The 15,389-nt window shown below is 37.7% G+C and overlaps 12 protein-coding genes and 4 pseudogenes across 16 annotated transcripts, besides 2 other annotated features; 10 read left to right on the forward strand and 6 right to left on the reverse strand.

Annotated features, from left to right (window-relative positions):
- Positions 1-1,034: 1,034 nt before the first annotated feature.
- On the forward strand, positions 1,035-2,327 carry TVAGG3_0116110 (peptidyl-serine dephosphorylation; the record flags this gene model as incomplete). The annotated part of the gene is made up of 1 exon (XM_001295732.2): positions 1,068-2,282. One exon carries the CDS (start codon positions 1,068-1,070, stop codon positions 2,280-2,282), a length of 1,215 nt encoding a protein of 404 aa, XP_001295733.1.
- A 576-nt stretch (positions 2,328-2,903) lies between these two features.
- Positions 2,904-3,002: a terminal%2Cinverted (terminal inverted repeat of Maverick-3 transposon ID:TVAGG3_0116120).
- Positions 2,904-15,389: part of a mobile genetic element that runs on past the window's edge.
- TVAGG3_0116130 (uncharacterized protein) lies at positions 4,177-4,539 on the forward strand (the record flags this gene model as incomplete). Its single annotated transcript, XM_051223352.1, has 1 exon — positions 4,177-4,539. The coding sequence occupies one exon, from the start codon at positions 4,177-4,179 to the stop codon at positions 4,537-4,539; it is 363 nt and encodes a 120-aa protein (XP_051108338.1).
- TVAGG3_0116140 lies at positions 4,805-5,655 on the reverse strand (annotated as a pseudogene). The gene has a single exon. A coding segment is annotated over exon 1 (851 nt).
- TVAGG3_0116150 (phage tail repeat-like family) lies at positions 5,674-6,361 on the forward strand (the record flags this gene model as incomplete). Its single annotated transcript, XM_051223353.1, has 1 exon — positions 5,674-6,361. A coding segment is annotated over one exon (688 nt), but the record flags the coding sequence as incomplete, so codon positions are not given.
- TVAGG3_0116160 (uncharacterized protein) lies at positions 7,042-7,918 on the reverse strand (the record flags this gene model as incomplete). Its single annotated transcript, XM_051223354.1, has 1 exon — positions 7,042-7,918. A coding segment is annotated over one exon (877 nt), but the record flags the coding sequence as incomplete, so codon positions are not given.
- Positions 7,936-8,337, forward strand: TVAGG3_0116170 (uncharacterized protein; the record flags this gene model as incomplete). Its single annotated transcript, XM_051223355.1, has 1 exon — positions 7,936-8,337. The coding sequence occupies one exon, from the start codon at positions 7,936-7,938 to the stop codon at positions 8,335-8,337; it is 402 nt and encodes a 133-aa protein (XP_051108341.1).
- TVAGG3_0116180 (phage tail repeat-like family) lies at positions 8,527-9,129 on the forward strand (the record flags this gene model as incomplete). Its single annotated transcript, XM_051223356.1, has 1 exon — positions 8,527-9,129. The coding sequence occupies one exon, from the start codon at positions 8,527-8,529 to the stop codon at positions 9,127-9,129; it is 603 nt and encodes a 200-aa protein (XP_051108342.1).
- On the forward strand, positions 9,506-10,358 carry TVAGG3_0116190 (uncharacterized protein; the record flags this gene model as incomplete). The annotated part of the gene is made up of 1 exon (XM_051223357.1): positions 9,506-10,358. A coding segment is annotated over one exon (853 nt), but the record flags the coding sequence as incomplete, so codon positions are not given.
- Positions 11,147-11,314, forward strand: TVAGG3_0116200 (DNA/RNA polymerases family; the record flags this gene model as incomplete). The annotated part of the gene is made up of 1 exon (XM_051223358.1): positions 11,147-11,314. One exon carries the CDS (start codon positions 11,147-11,149, stop codon positions 11,312-11,314), a length of 168 nt encoding a protein of 55 aa, XP_051108344.1.
- TVAGG3_0116210 (uncharacterized protein) lies at positions 11,460-11,723 on the forward strand (the record flags this gene model as incomplete). Its single annotated transcript, XM_051223359.1, has 1 exon — positions 11,460-11,723. One exon carries the CDS (start codon positions 11,460-11,462, stop codon positions 11,721-11,723), a length of 264 nt encoding a protein of 87 aa, XP_051108345.1.
- Positions 11,773-12,468, reverse strand: TVAGG3_0116220 (MazG nucleotide pyrophosphohydrolase domain-containing protein; the record flags this gene model as incomplete). The annotated part of the gene is made up of 1 exon (XM_051223360.1): positions 11,773-12,468. One exon carries the CDS (start codon positions 12,466-12,468, stop codon positions 11,773-11,775), a length of 696 nt encoding a protein of 231 aa, XP_051108346.1.
- Positions 12,616-13,083, reverse strand: TVAGG3_0116230 (annotated as a pseudogene). Its single transcript has one exon. A coding segment is annotated over exon 1 (468 nt).
- Positions 13,430-13,800, reverse strand: TVAGG3_0116240 (annotated as a pseudogene). Its single transcript has one exon. A coding segment is annotated over exon 1 (371 nt).
- Positions 14,050-14,249, forward strand: TVAGG3_0116250 (uncharacterized protein; the record flags this gene model as incomplete). The annotated part of the gene is made up of 1 exon (XM_051223361.1): positions 14,050-14,249. A coding segment is annotated over one exon (200 nt), but the record flags the coding sequence as incomplete, so codon positions are not given.
- Positions 14,254-14,626, forward strand: TVAGG3_0116260 (annotated as a pseudogene). Its single transcript has one exon. A coding segment is annotated over exon 1 (373 nt).
- TVAGG3_0116270 (uncharacterized protein) lies at positions 14,655-14,855 on the reverse strand (the record flags this gene model as incomplete). Its single annotated transcript, XM_051223362.1, has 1 exon — positions 14,655-14,855. The coding sequence occupies one exon, from the start codon at positions 14,853-14,855 to the stop codon at positions 14,655-14,657; it is 201 nt and encodes a 66-aa protein (XP_051108348.1).

Genomic DNA, 15,389 nt, shown 5'->3' on the forward strand with positions numbered 1-15,389 from the left:
TCCTACTACTGACGTTGGGTCATTGAATTTTTCCCTAATGACGCCCGTAAACCATTCAAAATTCCTAAAAAGTTCTCGTTGCAGAGGACCCATAAACAGAAGAACTCTCTATTAAGTACTAAGTGATGAATGTACCAAAAATTAACCAATCAGTGTGCCCATGAAGCATATAGTTAGAACACATGTCTTGGGAGTATCAATGTTTACTCGATATCTAGGTAACTATGTTCAAATCTTAACTTATTCATACAAAAAACCTATATATCTGGTAGAAACTGAAGCCTGCAAAGTACCCATTCGATATGAGCGCCTCATGGGCTTCGGTTTCATAATGATTTGGACAAGCCCTCTCTTTTTTTAAATATGGTATTGCTCTTTATGAAGCATATAGTTATGACATATGTTTCATAAGGAGCAAACATTACCAGATATCGGGCAACTTTGATCAAAACGATATGTTTAAACGGTTATTATTTGTCACAGTGAACATTTTGTTTCTCTTTGAGGTGCTATCAACTCCTTAAATATTTTAAAAGAAGAGCTCTGATTGAATAGTTTTTATTAGATAAATTTGATATCTAAGCATCCTAATGGAAATTTATGCTGTCATGATGATGAGTTATATTATTTAACTCATTGCTGACAATTTACACTATGATACTTTATTATCAGGCTTATTTTTTCCACAATTTGAAATGGCTTAATATTTTATTTAATGGGCAAGGCCATACAAAAAGCATGAAGACAATTGTAATTGTTAAAATAATAAACATTACCAAACTGTCACAAAGATATAAAAGATGAATATAAGATCTTGTTTTTAAGATACAATATTGAGATGAATATCACACTAAGTATTACAGTTTATGGATCACACATTCTAATGTCTCTATCATTGTTTAGAATGTATTGATTGATCTAATTTACATTTTCATTACATATAATGAAGTTATTTTCAATTACTCAGATCACCTATCCAGAAACTATCAAAAAAGTTTGATTTGGGGTAAAATGGATTCATAAAACCGCAAATGAAAAAAGAAATTTTATATGAAACCGTCCTTTTAATGAATTTGGAACTACTTGCATCATTCGGCGATCACGTTTCCCTAACACAGTTCAAAGCCGATGACACTATTTCCGTTCTCGCATTCAGCCAGAACGGCCAATTTCTAGCCTCTGGCGATCAAGCTGGAAGAGTTGTTATTTTTCAATTACAGCCACCACGAAATGCGAACGGAAAGACAGTTGTCTCCTTTGTAAACCAAGTACACGCTCACAAAAATCAATTCGATTATTTCAGATCAGAGTTAGCCGAACCAAAAATTAATTCTCTCAGCTGGGTTAAGTCCAATTCATTGAATCCACTCCTTCTCACGTGCAACAGCCATGAAGCAAAATTGTGGCGTATGAACCAAGCCGCTAAGCCCACCTGGGGCCCACTTGACACAACACTTTCAGCAGATCAGTTCACTCTTCCATCTCCACGACAGATTGAAATCAAGTACACGACAGAGCATGTCAAGACATTCACCGACATTCATACAGAATATTTAATCGACGTACAGACTCTTTCTGATCAGAAATCATTTGTCATGGTTGATGTTGGCTGCGTTAAGTTGTGGGACATGGAGCGGTCCGTTGAATCTGTCAGTCTTTTCCGTGTACCACAGCAAAATGTCGAACTTACTGCTTCAGCAGTTACTCCGACACTTCCATCCGCAATTCTTATTGCCGACGATGCTGGCTTTGCCAAGATCATCGACATGAGACAGCAAGCGGAGGATCCTTCTCCATCACTCACATTCAACATTAAACAACATACAAATCCAAAGCGCAGTGTCTCCGGTTGCGAGTACGTTGGAAGCGTTGCTTTCTCAAACGATGGCATCAACATCGTTACTCGTACATTCGGCGAGGCACAGGTTTGGGATGTACGCAATCCATCAGCTCCAGCAGCACAATGCGACGTCCAATGGTTCCCAGGACAAATGGAATGGCTCGCGAACGATGAATATACAAAGGATATCTTCAGAACATGCTTCACACCAAGTGGTAAGGTCGTTACAGGAAATTATTCTGCCGATTTCATATCATGGGACTGGAAGACGAACGAAATCAATCGACACAAGGCAGTCTCTGCAAGGACTCCTCGTACTCCTCAGGATCCAGGCAGAGACTTCTCAAAGCGAGTTACTGTTTGTGAAGCTCACCCTCGCCATGAAATTGTAGCAGTTGTTTCAACAGCAGCTTTATACTTATTTAATGCTAAGAACGAGTGAATAGAATAAAACTTTGTTTCCAGAAAAAAATAATTTAAAAAAAATAATTAAAAATATATATATATTATACATGTAAGATTAATGATACTCACTCTCTCCATGAAAGTTCATTCGTTTTTAACATAAGAAGCTACAATCTTTGACTGAAGAATTACTAAGTAATTCATTTACAATATATACTAAATATATTATAGTATATATTGTAACATTCTGCAATTCAGGTCAACTATGGACTTATCTGCATCAAAGAAAGAATGCTCATAATAAAGAAGCTGTTCCACACTGGATATTCTGTATCAATCAATGGAACAAGTAGAGTTTAATGAATACTAGCATGACTAACTGAAGCAGTAATTAAATCGAGAATTGAGCTATGTTTTATGGATATCATAATCTAATTTCGATGATAGTAGAATATTATTAGTGTTTAGAGTATAAATCATTCTATACTATCCATGTTATAAAATGTTTGATCTATGTTTCACAATAATACTTAATATTTGGAGAATTCAATTTATAATCTTATTATATAAATATGTTTTTTATTATAAAAGATTATTCATATGTATGCATGACACTATTATAATCAAATAAAAAAAAAAAAAAAAAAAAAAAAAAAAAAAAAAAAAAAAAAAAAAAAAAAAAAAAAAAGGGAGTGGGGCTTCCAGGCACTTCGTGCCCTCTAGCCCCGAAGATGTTTAGTATAAATGAAGTTCTTATATACGGGTCTTCCAGGAGCTTTTCACAAATTATATATGTTTTCATGTTTTGTCAAGACTTCTTCGTAAAATCAGACAAAAATAATGTTTAGGGTAGAAGGTTAGATATAACCTCTTTTCTAACCTCTTTCTACCCTCTTGAATTTTCAAGACTTCTTCGTACATGTTTTGTCACTTTTCTGTCACTTTTCAGGAAAAAACATTTTTTATTATATATAAATGAATTTTACAAAACCACCGTTACCGTTCTTTGGAAATAAGAGTAAATGTAAAGATATTATATTGAGAGAACTTAAGAAACTACCGAATGGTCTAACATTTGTAGATTTGTTCGGTGAAGTTTCTATATATCTCATTTGTGCCATACTGTATTTCCTGACTCAAAGATTATATGCAATGACTTCGACAACTATATGAACCGTCTCAACATATACCAGACACAAACAAAATATTGAAAGAGTTAAAAGAAAAGATACCTATAGGTAAGATGGAACGTATACCATTAGATAAGAAAAATATTGTGAGAGAGGTTTTGAAAAAAGCAGAATATATAGACTGGGATAGTATATCTGCTAGACTATTATATAGTGGTGCTATAAGAGTTCATGACATTGAAACACTTATGTCAAAAGTTTTATATCTTAACTATACAAATGTTTTCAAAGAGGACATAGAAAAATATATTGAGGGTATAGAGTTTGTGAGATGTCATTGGACAGAGTTGTATGAAAAATATAAAGACAAGGAAAATGTTTTCTTTATAGTGGACCCGCCGTTCTATAACACATGGGATTTTCAATACCAAGTAGACTGGACTTTGAGAGACTCTTTAGAAACTTTAGACGTTTTACATAACCATCCATGCTTTTACTTTACATCCGATAAAAGTGGTTTGGAAACCGTTATGAGATGGTTAGAGGACATACATGACTATGAGTTTATATATGACAAGATAGAATATGAGAGAGGTCCTATAAACTGGAGAAAGTGTCATAACAAAGAAATTTTATTAGTAAGTAAATGTGGTTTGAAATAGGACTACTTGTTTTAGGTTTTTTCCATTGTGTCATTTATTTATTTGACGTGGCAGAAAAGTACAGAGAATATGAAGATGAACCAATGCCTGCAAATGTTCAGTATATGTACTCGTAAGAGATATTTTTATCTAATATTAAATGGACGCACAGAACTTAGCGAATGCACAGCAACCTGGACAACCAAACCCAGAGAATATTCCAAATGAAGTTAGAATACAAACTGCAATGGCAAACTATGGTCAAGTGCCAACAGATGTACAAATGCAAACTGCCATGTCAAATGACGCTGCGTTAGGTTTGCCACCATGGTATGCAAATATGAGATGGAAAGAGTTTTATACAAACCCTGAAGTGGGATATAAACAACTCTATGCAGATGACGCGAACACAGGAGTTGACCCGGAGTATGTTTTCTACCAGAGGAGAAATAGAATGTATGAGCTCCAGTTAAAGAATGCTATGGAACTCAACAGGAAACGTAAGAGACTAGGCGGACATTAGATTTTTACATATAGTAAAATGGGTTTCTTCAGTAGTATTGGAAACTTCTTCAGAAGAGTTGGAAGAGGTATATGGAATGGAATAAAAACCGTAGGAAGAGGAGTATGGAACGGAGTCAAAAATATTGGTAAAAGGGTAGGTCAGTTCGTTGGTATTATACCTAAAGACCCTGAACCAGAAGAACAAGCTCCTGTTATATACAACAGCCTGAACCTGCACCACAGTCTAGTTGGCAACCAAATCCAACACCTCAACCGTATTAAAATTATATTTTTACCGTTCGATAGTAGTTGTATATGAAACTAAGTTCTAAGTAAAACGCGTGGTATAATGGAATTATTCTCTTTCTTCCATCTGTTGTAAACCATACTTGAAAGTCTGAAATACTTCCACTCGGTGGTTCATATAGCTTTGTAGGTTTTTCGTAAAAGTCATTTGCCAAGCATAAAAAAGAGTTTTTGTGCACCAGAAAATGAAGCATGAACGATAATAGCATCTGAGTCGAAAACATTTTCATATGTTCCATTAGGGTTTTCGACTTCATAAAAGTTCGGGTGTACTGGATATGCTGCAGGCTGATTTAACATCCTCAAAAATCTATACCATGCCAAGTTGTTATATTTTGTAGAAATATAAACGTCTTCTCCAAGGTCTTCTATTCTATTGATTTTAACAGTTGCATTTTTCCTGTCATATATAATATCGAGATGGTACTCTCCTTCGTCAATGTTGTACTGGTTTGCATATTCGAGATAGATATCGTTTATTTTTTCTTGAAAAGCTTGAAGAGTTGTTTCTAAGTTTACAAGCAAATTCACTTGTAAAAGTTTTTCCCTGTTCAAATTTCTCATACGTATGTTTTTCTTTGTTATAGTATCGAACTTCAAAAGCGACCGTAAATGGGAAACCATGTATGGCTTCTGAAATGAACTTCATTCTACGAAAGCCAACAGCTTTTGTGACGGATGGGTCTCTTAGCCATCTCAATGGGTAGTCAAAACGATAGCCTTCATGCTTTACGGTCTCTGTCTCAAACTTTTGACCGACATTCGTAAAAAGTTCATCTAATGGTTTAGTTGTAGCAACTCTTGAATTTTCTTTTTCTATTGGAAGCATATTTTATCTAGAATAAAAATGTCAAATGAAACAGCGTCTATGAGAGAAATACAACACAACCGACAACTCATTTTGCAAGCTCTAAATAAGAACACAACAAACTTTTCAAACTATTCTAAGATATCTGAGTCATTGAAAGAAGGAAACTTAAAACTGACGATAAACCCAATGACAGATGAGTTTCTGTTTCAAGACAGTAAGAACCATACTGTCTGTGTAAATCCAACAAAAGGAACTTTAAACGAGAAACCTATAGATGAACTTCTTTTGAAAGCAGATGTTAACAACAAAGCTGACAAAGAGTATGTCATTGAAAAAGTTCAAGAAGAACATGACAGAGCAGATGCAACATATGCAACAAAAGAGGATGTTGAAAAGAAAGCTGACAAAGAGTATGTTGACGATGAGTTAGCATATCTGGCTAGTGGGTTAGTGAAGAAGGCAGATAAGGAATATGTGGATGAAAAAGACAATGAAATTATAAAAAGGGTTGAATGGTACCATGAACGGACATCGAAGATTTTAGAAGGTAAAGCCAATACAGGGTGGGTTTCAGGATGTTTAGACCTTAAAGCCGACAAAGAAACTGTAGATATGTTGACACAAACGGTTTCAAGTCATACCAGAGGTTTAATGGAAGATGGACAACAGTTGAAAGAGCTTGAGAAAGGTGTTACAGAGTTAAGGAATACAAAAGCAGACTCGACATGGATAGCTGGATATGTAGATGCAACAAAAGAACGTATTTTAGCATGGACAGAAGGAACATACCCACAAAATATCATAGACATAGCATCTCTGACGTAAATGAACTTGAAGAAAAGTTATATAAAAAAGCAGACAAAACAGAGCTTCAAACGTTAAAGACAGAAATACTTCAAACACTATATCCTATAGGTTCTATTTACACGTCAATGAACTCTACCAGACCAGAAGTAGTACTTGGTCTCGGAACTTGGACTCAAATAGTCGACAGGTTTTTGTATTGTGCAAACTCTTCAAAGGAAACAGGTGGAAGTAAAACGATTTCAGGTGAAAACCTACCTGCACACAGTCACTACATAAATTTAACTACAGCTGAAGCAGGTTGGCATAAGCATAGATATTGGGATTGGACAGGAATGACAAAAGGTAAAGGATATGATGTTAAAGACGACGTTAAGTTTGCTATAAATTGTTACTGGGATGACACTCAGGGAGGAGGAAGCCATACACATCGCATTACAGGATATTCGGAAACAACGGGACAGAGTAAAGACTACATGCCACCTTACATGACAGTTTACGCATGGTATAGAATTGCTTAGTCGTCATTTTCAACTTCTTTAGCATATTCGTCAGGAGTTGTCTTATATTTGTTAGGAACTGTCTTTGAAAGTATACCACCTTGAACTTTGACAAGTTTGAAACGAGGTCTGACAATAGTCGTTTTATCTTCTGCTTGCAGTCTGTACATTTTGCCATGTTTGCCTAAAACTTCATAATATTCTCTTGTATACTTTCTTCTATTTTTACGAACACGAATGTGAGTACCTGTCGAGTTCCCATTGTTGTCATAGTCAATAGTATTTTCATATGGGTCGCGTTTAGGTATTTCTATTTTTACTTTGTCACCTTTCTGAAGTTTGAAGCCTGGCATTCTTTCTTGTTTGTCTCTTTTGACTAAACTATTAAATATATAGTCTTTCTCTAAGTCAGGGTTGTTTTTCATTTCTTCGGGGGAGTGGTTTCCCAAACCTTTTTGTTTACGGCTATTGTAAATATTTAAAACTTGTCTCATCTTTGCCATGGAGAAATGTCTATATTTGTCGTCATATGACATTTCATCTACCTCACCACCTTGTGGTTGATTTAAGTCTCTTAAGATTTTTATACAACTGTCAATGACACCAAGAGCAGAATGGTTTTGGTCGACAATGAAATATTGGTTTACATTTTTTGAACGCAGATAGTTTTTAATATCGTCTGATTTGAAAGAACTTTCACAGTCAGATGTCAGTTTTGTTGGATGGTATTTGTCAACGAAGATTGTCAAAGCAGTTTTCACATCTAAAATATTTTTGGACTGTAATGGTATGGCTTCACAGTATCTTGTGTTTTGACCGACAAATATTAGCCAGTATGGTGGTCCATCTTCTCTATACCTCGGAATGTTTTCCAAGATATCCATAAACCAAGCATTTGGTGTTGAACTAAAGATTTTTATCATGAGTGCTTTCTTTGTTGCTTTAGAAACATACGGGTCCTTGTTTGGATTCGTCATTTTTTAACCCATAAGAAATGGGTTTATTTGGCGCGTTAGCAGGAGTTGCATCCAGATTTTTACCCGCAGTGGGAACAATAGCCAGAGGTGCATTTGGAATTGGAAGGAAGATTTTGAGTACATTAGGTATACTGAAAGAGAAAGCACAACCTATTATACAAACTGTACAGAAAGGTTGGGAGGTAGCACGAGATGCAACAAATCTTATTCCAAATCCTGAAACAAGAGGAAAAGTTCAAGGATGGATGGACAATGTAGGAAGACAAGCAGGAAACTACTATAACAAAGCAAATGACTACTATAACCAAGCAGGGCACTACATGGACCAAGGTGAAAGATTCTTTAACAGAGGATATAACCATGCACAACAGTGGGTAAACAACAACCAACCGCAACCGCCTCAAACTTGGGGAATGTAAATTTTTTACTGAGATGAAATGAACAATACAGCATTGAGACAAATGGGTTCAAGATGGATTTGTCGACTTCCAGCAGTTACACAACGTGTTTGTCAAGTTCTTCCTATACCTCAGAAGTTTTAGACCGACTTAAAAAACCTAAACAACCAGTTGAAAACAAACCAAACTAAAATTTTTTACTGAGATGAAATGACCGAAGAAGTTGAAACGGTAGATTTGACACCACAAACAAAAAGTTCAGAACCATTGTCAAAACCTGTCAAAGAACTTACAGATGAAGAGAAAAATTCAATAATAGAAAGTGCCAGGTCTGGAAATACAAACCCTAACTACAAAGTCACTTTTCATAGAAATGGAACGGCTAGTATCTCAAAAAAGAAACAGACTCTCACAAATAAAATATTGAAGTCTGAAGGAGTTAAAGAGACAACAGATGGAAAAGTTTACTTCACCGACCAACAGTTCATTATAGAACATCTCATTGACTTAGAGTCGAAATATTCTAAACTTTACAACAAACACAAAAAGTTGAAAGGAAAACAAAAACAAATGGCATATGATATTTATGAAGATGTTGACGACACAACCATACCTGCAAGTGAGGTAAAGTCAGAGGAACCGAAAAGTGACGAAAAACCGATAGAAGAAGAAAAACCGATAGAAGAAGAAAAACCAAAAACTGAAGATAAACCAAAACCAAAGTTTAGTTTCCAAACTAAACCAAGTCAACCTTCATTAGCTGGTATGGGTTGGCGTCAAAGACTTATGGCAGCAGGTGGTTATGTAAAGTAAAGAAAAAAAATATTTTTTTATTTTTATAAAAATGCCCCCATATAGAATGGATAGAAAATCTGCTAGAATAAAAGCAGAGTTGCAAAGATATGGTTGGAGAGTTTCGAAGAATTTTAAATATAGGAAGGGAAGACCCATAAAAGTCTATGACAAATTATCTGGTCTTCGCTATGAGATGGACTTGGAAACAGCGCGCGCAAATTATCCAAACAGACTAGAGAGGTTAGAAGAAGAACGTCTTATGAACATGCCTTTCGATGTTAGTGAACCTCAAGTTGAAGGACACGACGGCTTTGCCAGATTCTACTGGAAACATGACGAACAATTGCATCCTTTGAGAAGGAAAAAAGGAAAAGGTGAAGACGCACATGCTCCCATGGAAAGAACAAGATATGCATATGAAAAGTATCGTGAAGTTAGAAGTCAAATTACATCTGGTCGAACCTTTACAGTAAACTTTGACGAAGGAAAGAACAAAGAAGGCTTCATGGGTGTACTTGCTGCCATACAAGACGGAAATAAGAAAGGATACAATCTCAGACTAACTATAACAGATTTGGACGGTCACATTTACTATGCACATGGCAATGTCACAACAGCTGCAATGCTTCTTGACGCTTTCAAGACTACAAAGAGAGAACAAATGTTTGACTCCGACTCAGACATTTTGAATGCAATTGAAGGAATTGCAAGTGTCAAGTTCGAATGGTACCAACCTAACCCTCAAGCAGTCAGACAACATGCTGGATACTTCCCGTTCATAAATAAGTCTGACATTGACTTGACAAGGTATGGAATTTACAATTCAATTGAAAAAATTGTCAATGAACCTTGTATTCTTACATGTCTCAGGAACTCTGGTCTTGTTACAGATGAGAAGATGAAGTATCTTGAGTCATGTGTGAAGACAAGGTACATTCTCAGAGGTCAATTGGCAAAAATTGCACCGTTGGCAAATGTCAATATCCGAGTCAACATACCTACAGCTAAAGGTTCTTCACATGACGACTATGTTGTTGACAAAGACTTACCATGGTTGAAGATTGCAATTGTCCACAACCACTTCATGTTGAACGAAAGTCTTACAAACCCATTGTTCGGAAAAGGCAAGTGCAACATTGTCAGAGCTGTTAACATTCTTTTCGAGAAAGGTTTGTTGGAACCGATTCCAGATGACAAGCTGACAGAAAGTTTTGTACCAAAAGACGAAACAAACTTTTCACTGTTAGCAAGACCAAAAGTTGTTCCAGACAAAGTTCTAGTACAAAAGAAGTACACAGTTCCAAAAGGAGTTGGATTGTTCGGATACCAACCTGAACCAGAAGAACTTCCAATGAGGTTGCAAGAACTTCAAGATGCTATAAACAAACTCCCATTGAGACATCCAATCGACGTCAAATTGTATTGGAGAGCTTCTGAGTTAGGTCAGAAGGTTTTATATGAAACAGGTTGCTTCGACGATGTTTATGAGATAACAGGAGAAGTTTCTCAGAAGATAAGAGACTCGCTTGAATTTCCAAAAACTGGTCCGATTGGATGCGATAAGTTCGACTCAGATGAAAAAATATACTATGTCGACCTTAACGCCGCATACATGAGGTTCGTCCAATATATCCCGACTGGAATTCCAAACGAAGATGGTGAGTTCCCAGGAAGGAACTATACAGTTGGAAAAGTCATACAACAACTGTATGATATTAGGAAAGCTTCAAACCCCAAACTTGCAATGACATTAAAATTGCTTATGAATTCGACATGGGGGTATTCCATTAAAAAACCTCAAGAGATGAAGAGTAAACACTATGAGAAGGTCGACAACTTTGTTGAAAGGTTCTCCCCTTTTGTTTTGAAATACGAATTCACTCAAGGTCAAAGTGGCTTAGTAACCACATTAAAACCTATTGTCGAACATTGGTCTTACCCTCAGTTCGCAAAGGCAGTCCTTGACAACTACAACAAATTCTTCTCCGAAGTCAAATCCAAAGTGAAGGTTTACTATGAGAACATTGACGCACTCATGACGAACGAAGAAGGCTATAACAAACTCATTGAAATGGGAATGGTCGGTGAAAAGATGGGTCAATTCAAATTGGACAAAATTTTCACCGAAGTTCATGTCCTCTCCAAGCGTAAGTACTGGGGTGTTAAAGAAGACGGCACAGAAATAAAACATTGCATGAAATAAAAAATTTTTATTCGAATTTGAATCGGACAGGTCGAGTTACACCATTCTTGGTCTCAAACTCATATATAACCTGTTTGTTTGTATTTTCGTCGACTATGACACGAGACACGAACATTGACCAAACGGACAAAAAGTGTCATTTCGGATGGTCACGCAGCCAATCGCATTCGAGCACTTCGAAGAAGCCTTACGTTCCAAGGGAGAGGGTGTCTGGTGCAAGGCAGAGGTCATGAAACTCTACGAGCAGTACATCCTCAATGCCTGGGAGGACAAATCGTCCTTGGATTGGCAATTCTACCAACTCCTCTGGGACGACCTCCTACGCAACTGGGATGACGAAAGAGTCCAATTCAGGGGTCAGGAACTACTTGTCCAAATTCTCATTAATTTAAGCTACTTAACTAAATAAACACCTAAATTTACTTGGGGTTTCCCCCTAAAATAAAATTTTTTTACTCTTAGAACCACTCGAGGTTCTCCTTACGGTTGTTGAGCTTGTCACCGTCAATGTGTCTGACCTTCGTCCTCTTGTTTGGATTTGGAACCCATTGAATTGCGACAAGCTTGCCCATGGAGATTGAACCGTAATTCCGAAGGGTAAGGTTCAAGTGTCCCAAGTTGTTGAGGACTGGGGTAAGAACCTTGCCGGTCTCCCTGTTGCGGATTTGGTATGGGTAGGGTTGGGAAATTTCGTAAGTGTCATCGGCAACAAGGGTTGCCCAAACTTCCTCTTCTTCGTGTTTCTCTTCTTCCTCTTCCTCTTCTTCGTGTTTCTCTTCTTCCTCGACAATTCCTTCTTCAATTCTGTGTTCACGAATTACGGTGTTGCATGTTCTGTCCTTTCCGAGTACCTTCCAGATGGCGTCTATCTCTTCGAAGAAACGGTAGATGAGTCTGGCAAGGTCTCGGTTCTCTCTCGCGTAAATGCGCAAGGTTTCCGCTAAATCGTTCAGGACTTTCTCATTGGAAGCTTGGTTCATGAGGAACTCACCTTTAAGTCCCTTCATCTCTTCCATAAGACTACTTTGGAGAGTCTTAACGGTGTTTGTCAGATGAGCTTTCAATTGGGCAATTTGAATTTGAACTGGGCGCTTGTCTGGCAACATTGAAAGGACATCTGCCATTGTGTTCGGCTTCGGTGCTTGTTCGGACATCGAAAAAATGAAGTGGTTTGAGAATGACGGTTTTACTTCAAAAAGCTTGTTATGACGGTTAAGTCATACAACAAGTTTAAAATAATATCTTGTTCTTCTTCTGAACGTTTGTTGTCTCTTCCGATAAAAGTTTGGAACATGAGAACCAAAAAACGTTTTTTGAGATTGCGGAAGAGTTCAGGCAAACGTTCATATTCGGATATGTTGGGAGCAGTTCGAAACATCTGAGCTGACTTTCGGACAAAATTGGGACAATGTCAGAAAATTCATCTTTGGTCGGACTGCTTGAAGGTAAGTCCCTTACATGTAAGTAGCTCTGGTAAAGTCTTCTCATTTCTGCTAACTTTTGGAGTATAGCTTCGTAGTTTAGAAGTTTTAATTTTAATTGTCTTATTCCACTCTTTACTTCTAAACGGTAAGTATCCATGAGGTCAAGAGTAGCTTTGGTAGCTTTAAGTGGAGCTATCTGTTCCTTGACTTGTGCAATTTTGGTTGCAATTGTGGTTTGAGCTCCTTCAAGTTCGCCGTCTATGTCGTTCTCAACGTCTTCAACCATAGCTTGAAACTCTTCATCGGTCCATTGAGATTGGTGTGGACGAATTTAACTTGCTTCATTCAAAAAATGAAAAAAAAATGTTTTTACTCAAAGCGTGCCATGTATATGGCTATAAGAAACTTACCAGAAGGCTTCTTCTTCACATGAGACTCTGGTACTTGAGTGTTGGTGTTGGAGTTCTTGGGGAGGTGGCTCTGAAATTTCAAATCTCTCTCGAGCGCAACAACAGATGTCAGAATAACATTCCCCACTGTCCTTCTTGCACCATAAACTGTGTATTGACCAAACTTGCATTTACAGGAAGACCGGTCAATACAAGGTTCACAGTTTGAAATAGTTGTACACAAACCTGTTGAGTACGAGTGTGAGTAAAAAACATAAAAAAGTGAAGTGAAAATGAGATGTTTACTGAACTTTGGATGTCGCCTTCACAGGTTATGTAGAACGGCTGACCGAGAAGTGAAGAGAGACTGAATTGCCAATTTCATATGGGGTAGGGGGTTCTCCTTGTTTGGTATTTTTATCCAAGGACGTTTGTTTAGGAACTTAACAAGAGCTTCTCTTTTGGCGTCCTTTATGCCATCGTAGGCTGTCCCGTCTGGTATTTGAATTGGAATTCCAGTCGAAGTCTCGAGCTGAAGTGTAGACCTTCCAGAAATAGTGGTGAACTTGACCTTGGGCTTCATTACCCTGCGCAAGTACTGCTTAACAACTTCATTTATCTCTATAAGGTAAATTGCCTCGTCAAATCCTTCTGGTATTCCGAGTCCTTCCATCCGACAGGAAAATATTTTCCCGACAACTGGAAAAAATTTTCCCGACGACAGGAAGGACTCTTCCAGTTGTCCGTCCGTAAACCATTCAAATTTTCGAAAATTGAGAACTTTTGGTCGAACTTCAGAAAAAGTTTTTCCTTCCGACAGGAAAGGTTTTCCTTCCGACAGGAAAGGTTTTTCCTTCCGACAGGAAAGGTTTTTCCTTCCGACAGGAAAGGTTTTTCCTTCCGACGGTTAAGCCACAAACAGATGTCCGACGTACCACCAACCGAGCCCATTCCCAAACCAGAGGAACCTAAAGCACCAGCCCCTGCACCTCAGCAACCTCAGTTCCAGCAAGTCCCTCCACCAAATTACTACCAATTTCCACCTCAAGGTTACTACCTACCACAAGGCTTCCCGAACTACCCTCCTCCTCAGCCTATGCCTTACTTCCCCAACCCTTGGATGTTTATGCAAAACCCTGCCCCACAATTCCAATCTCAATCCAAGAGAGACCAAGAGTTCGAGGAAGGTCTGAACCGCTTACGCAAAGAGTATGCTACTACCCCAATGGAAGAAGACAGGCTTTCAGTCTCTTCCCTAAATCGACCATTCGACTCGTACCACAGATTCGGTTCGTGACCGTGAAGACTACCTCAAGCAGTCTGAGAGACTCTTCATCCTACAATCATTTACAGTTGGAGCTCTCAAGAACATGCGCAATTACGAAGGTCAGACACCAGCTGGAGACCGCAAAACAGACGTACTCGCAAGAGCAGTCCAACTGGTCAAGACAAAGACCGAGATAGTCGACTTCATTCTTGCAGCTTGCCCATACAAGTAAAAAAATAAACAATTACGAGTTAAACTTTTTATTCTTTCTTTTCTGAGTTGTTTAGAGCTGGTTTCTCTTGTAGAAACCTTTCGTACTCTTCCATGGTCATGTAATTGCGAATTTGGTACGCAATTCCAGGTTCGTTGTTTTTGAACCTTACGTATGTAACGCTTCCATCCTCCTCAGGGAAGTAAGCTGCTAACATCTGACCAAGTTTTCTCGGTGACTCGGAGCTCATAAAAATGTCACTTTTTAAACGTTAAGTTTTTAGTCTTATTTTACCCTTTGTTTACCCTTTGTTTGTCAAGGTAGTATTGGAGTGCAATTTCTCCAAATTCTCTGTGTCGGAGTTCTTCAGCATTTTCCAAGGTGTCCCTGGAGAACTCAAAGAAGTTGTCAAGAACATACTGCCATGCTGCTCTTCTGAGTTCGTCGGTATTTTGGAAGTGTTGCACCTTCGAGTCTTCGGACATGAAAAAATAACACTTTTTCTATTAAACCGTTTTGGCATTTCTCATGAGTGAGTATAGTTCTGCCGAACCATTGGAAGAGAAGAAGTACCCTTGCTGGCAAAAGACAAAAAGTTGCCTTAGTTGTCATTGCAATTGTACTCGTAATTGAATTCATTGTACTTCTCTTCACGTACATAAAACTCAAGGACGGCATATGCTTTAAGAAGCTACCATCTTACTAAGACTAAACACTTAGATTTTTCAAGCTTGACTTTTTACAATTTGAATTTTACACCCAAAAATATATTTTAGGGTAGATG

This window comes from Trichomonas vaginalis, chromosome IV (assembly GCF_026262505.1).
Source record: "Trichomonas vaginalis G3 chromosome IV, whole genome shotgun sequence".
Lineage (NCBI taxonomy): Eukaryota > Parabasalia > Trichomonadida > Trichomonadidae > Trichomonas > Trichomonas vaginalis.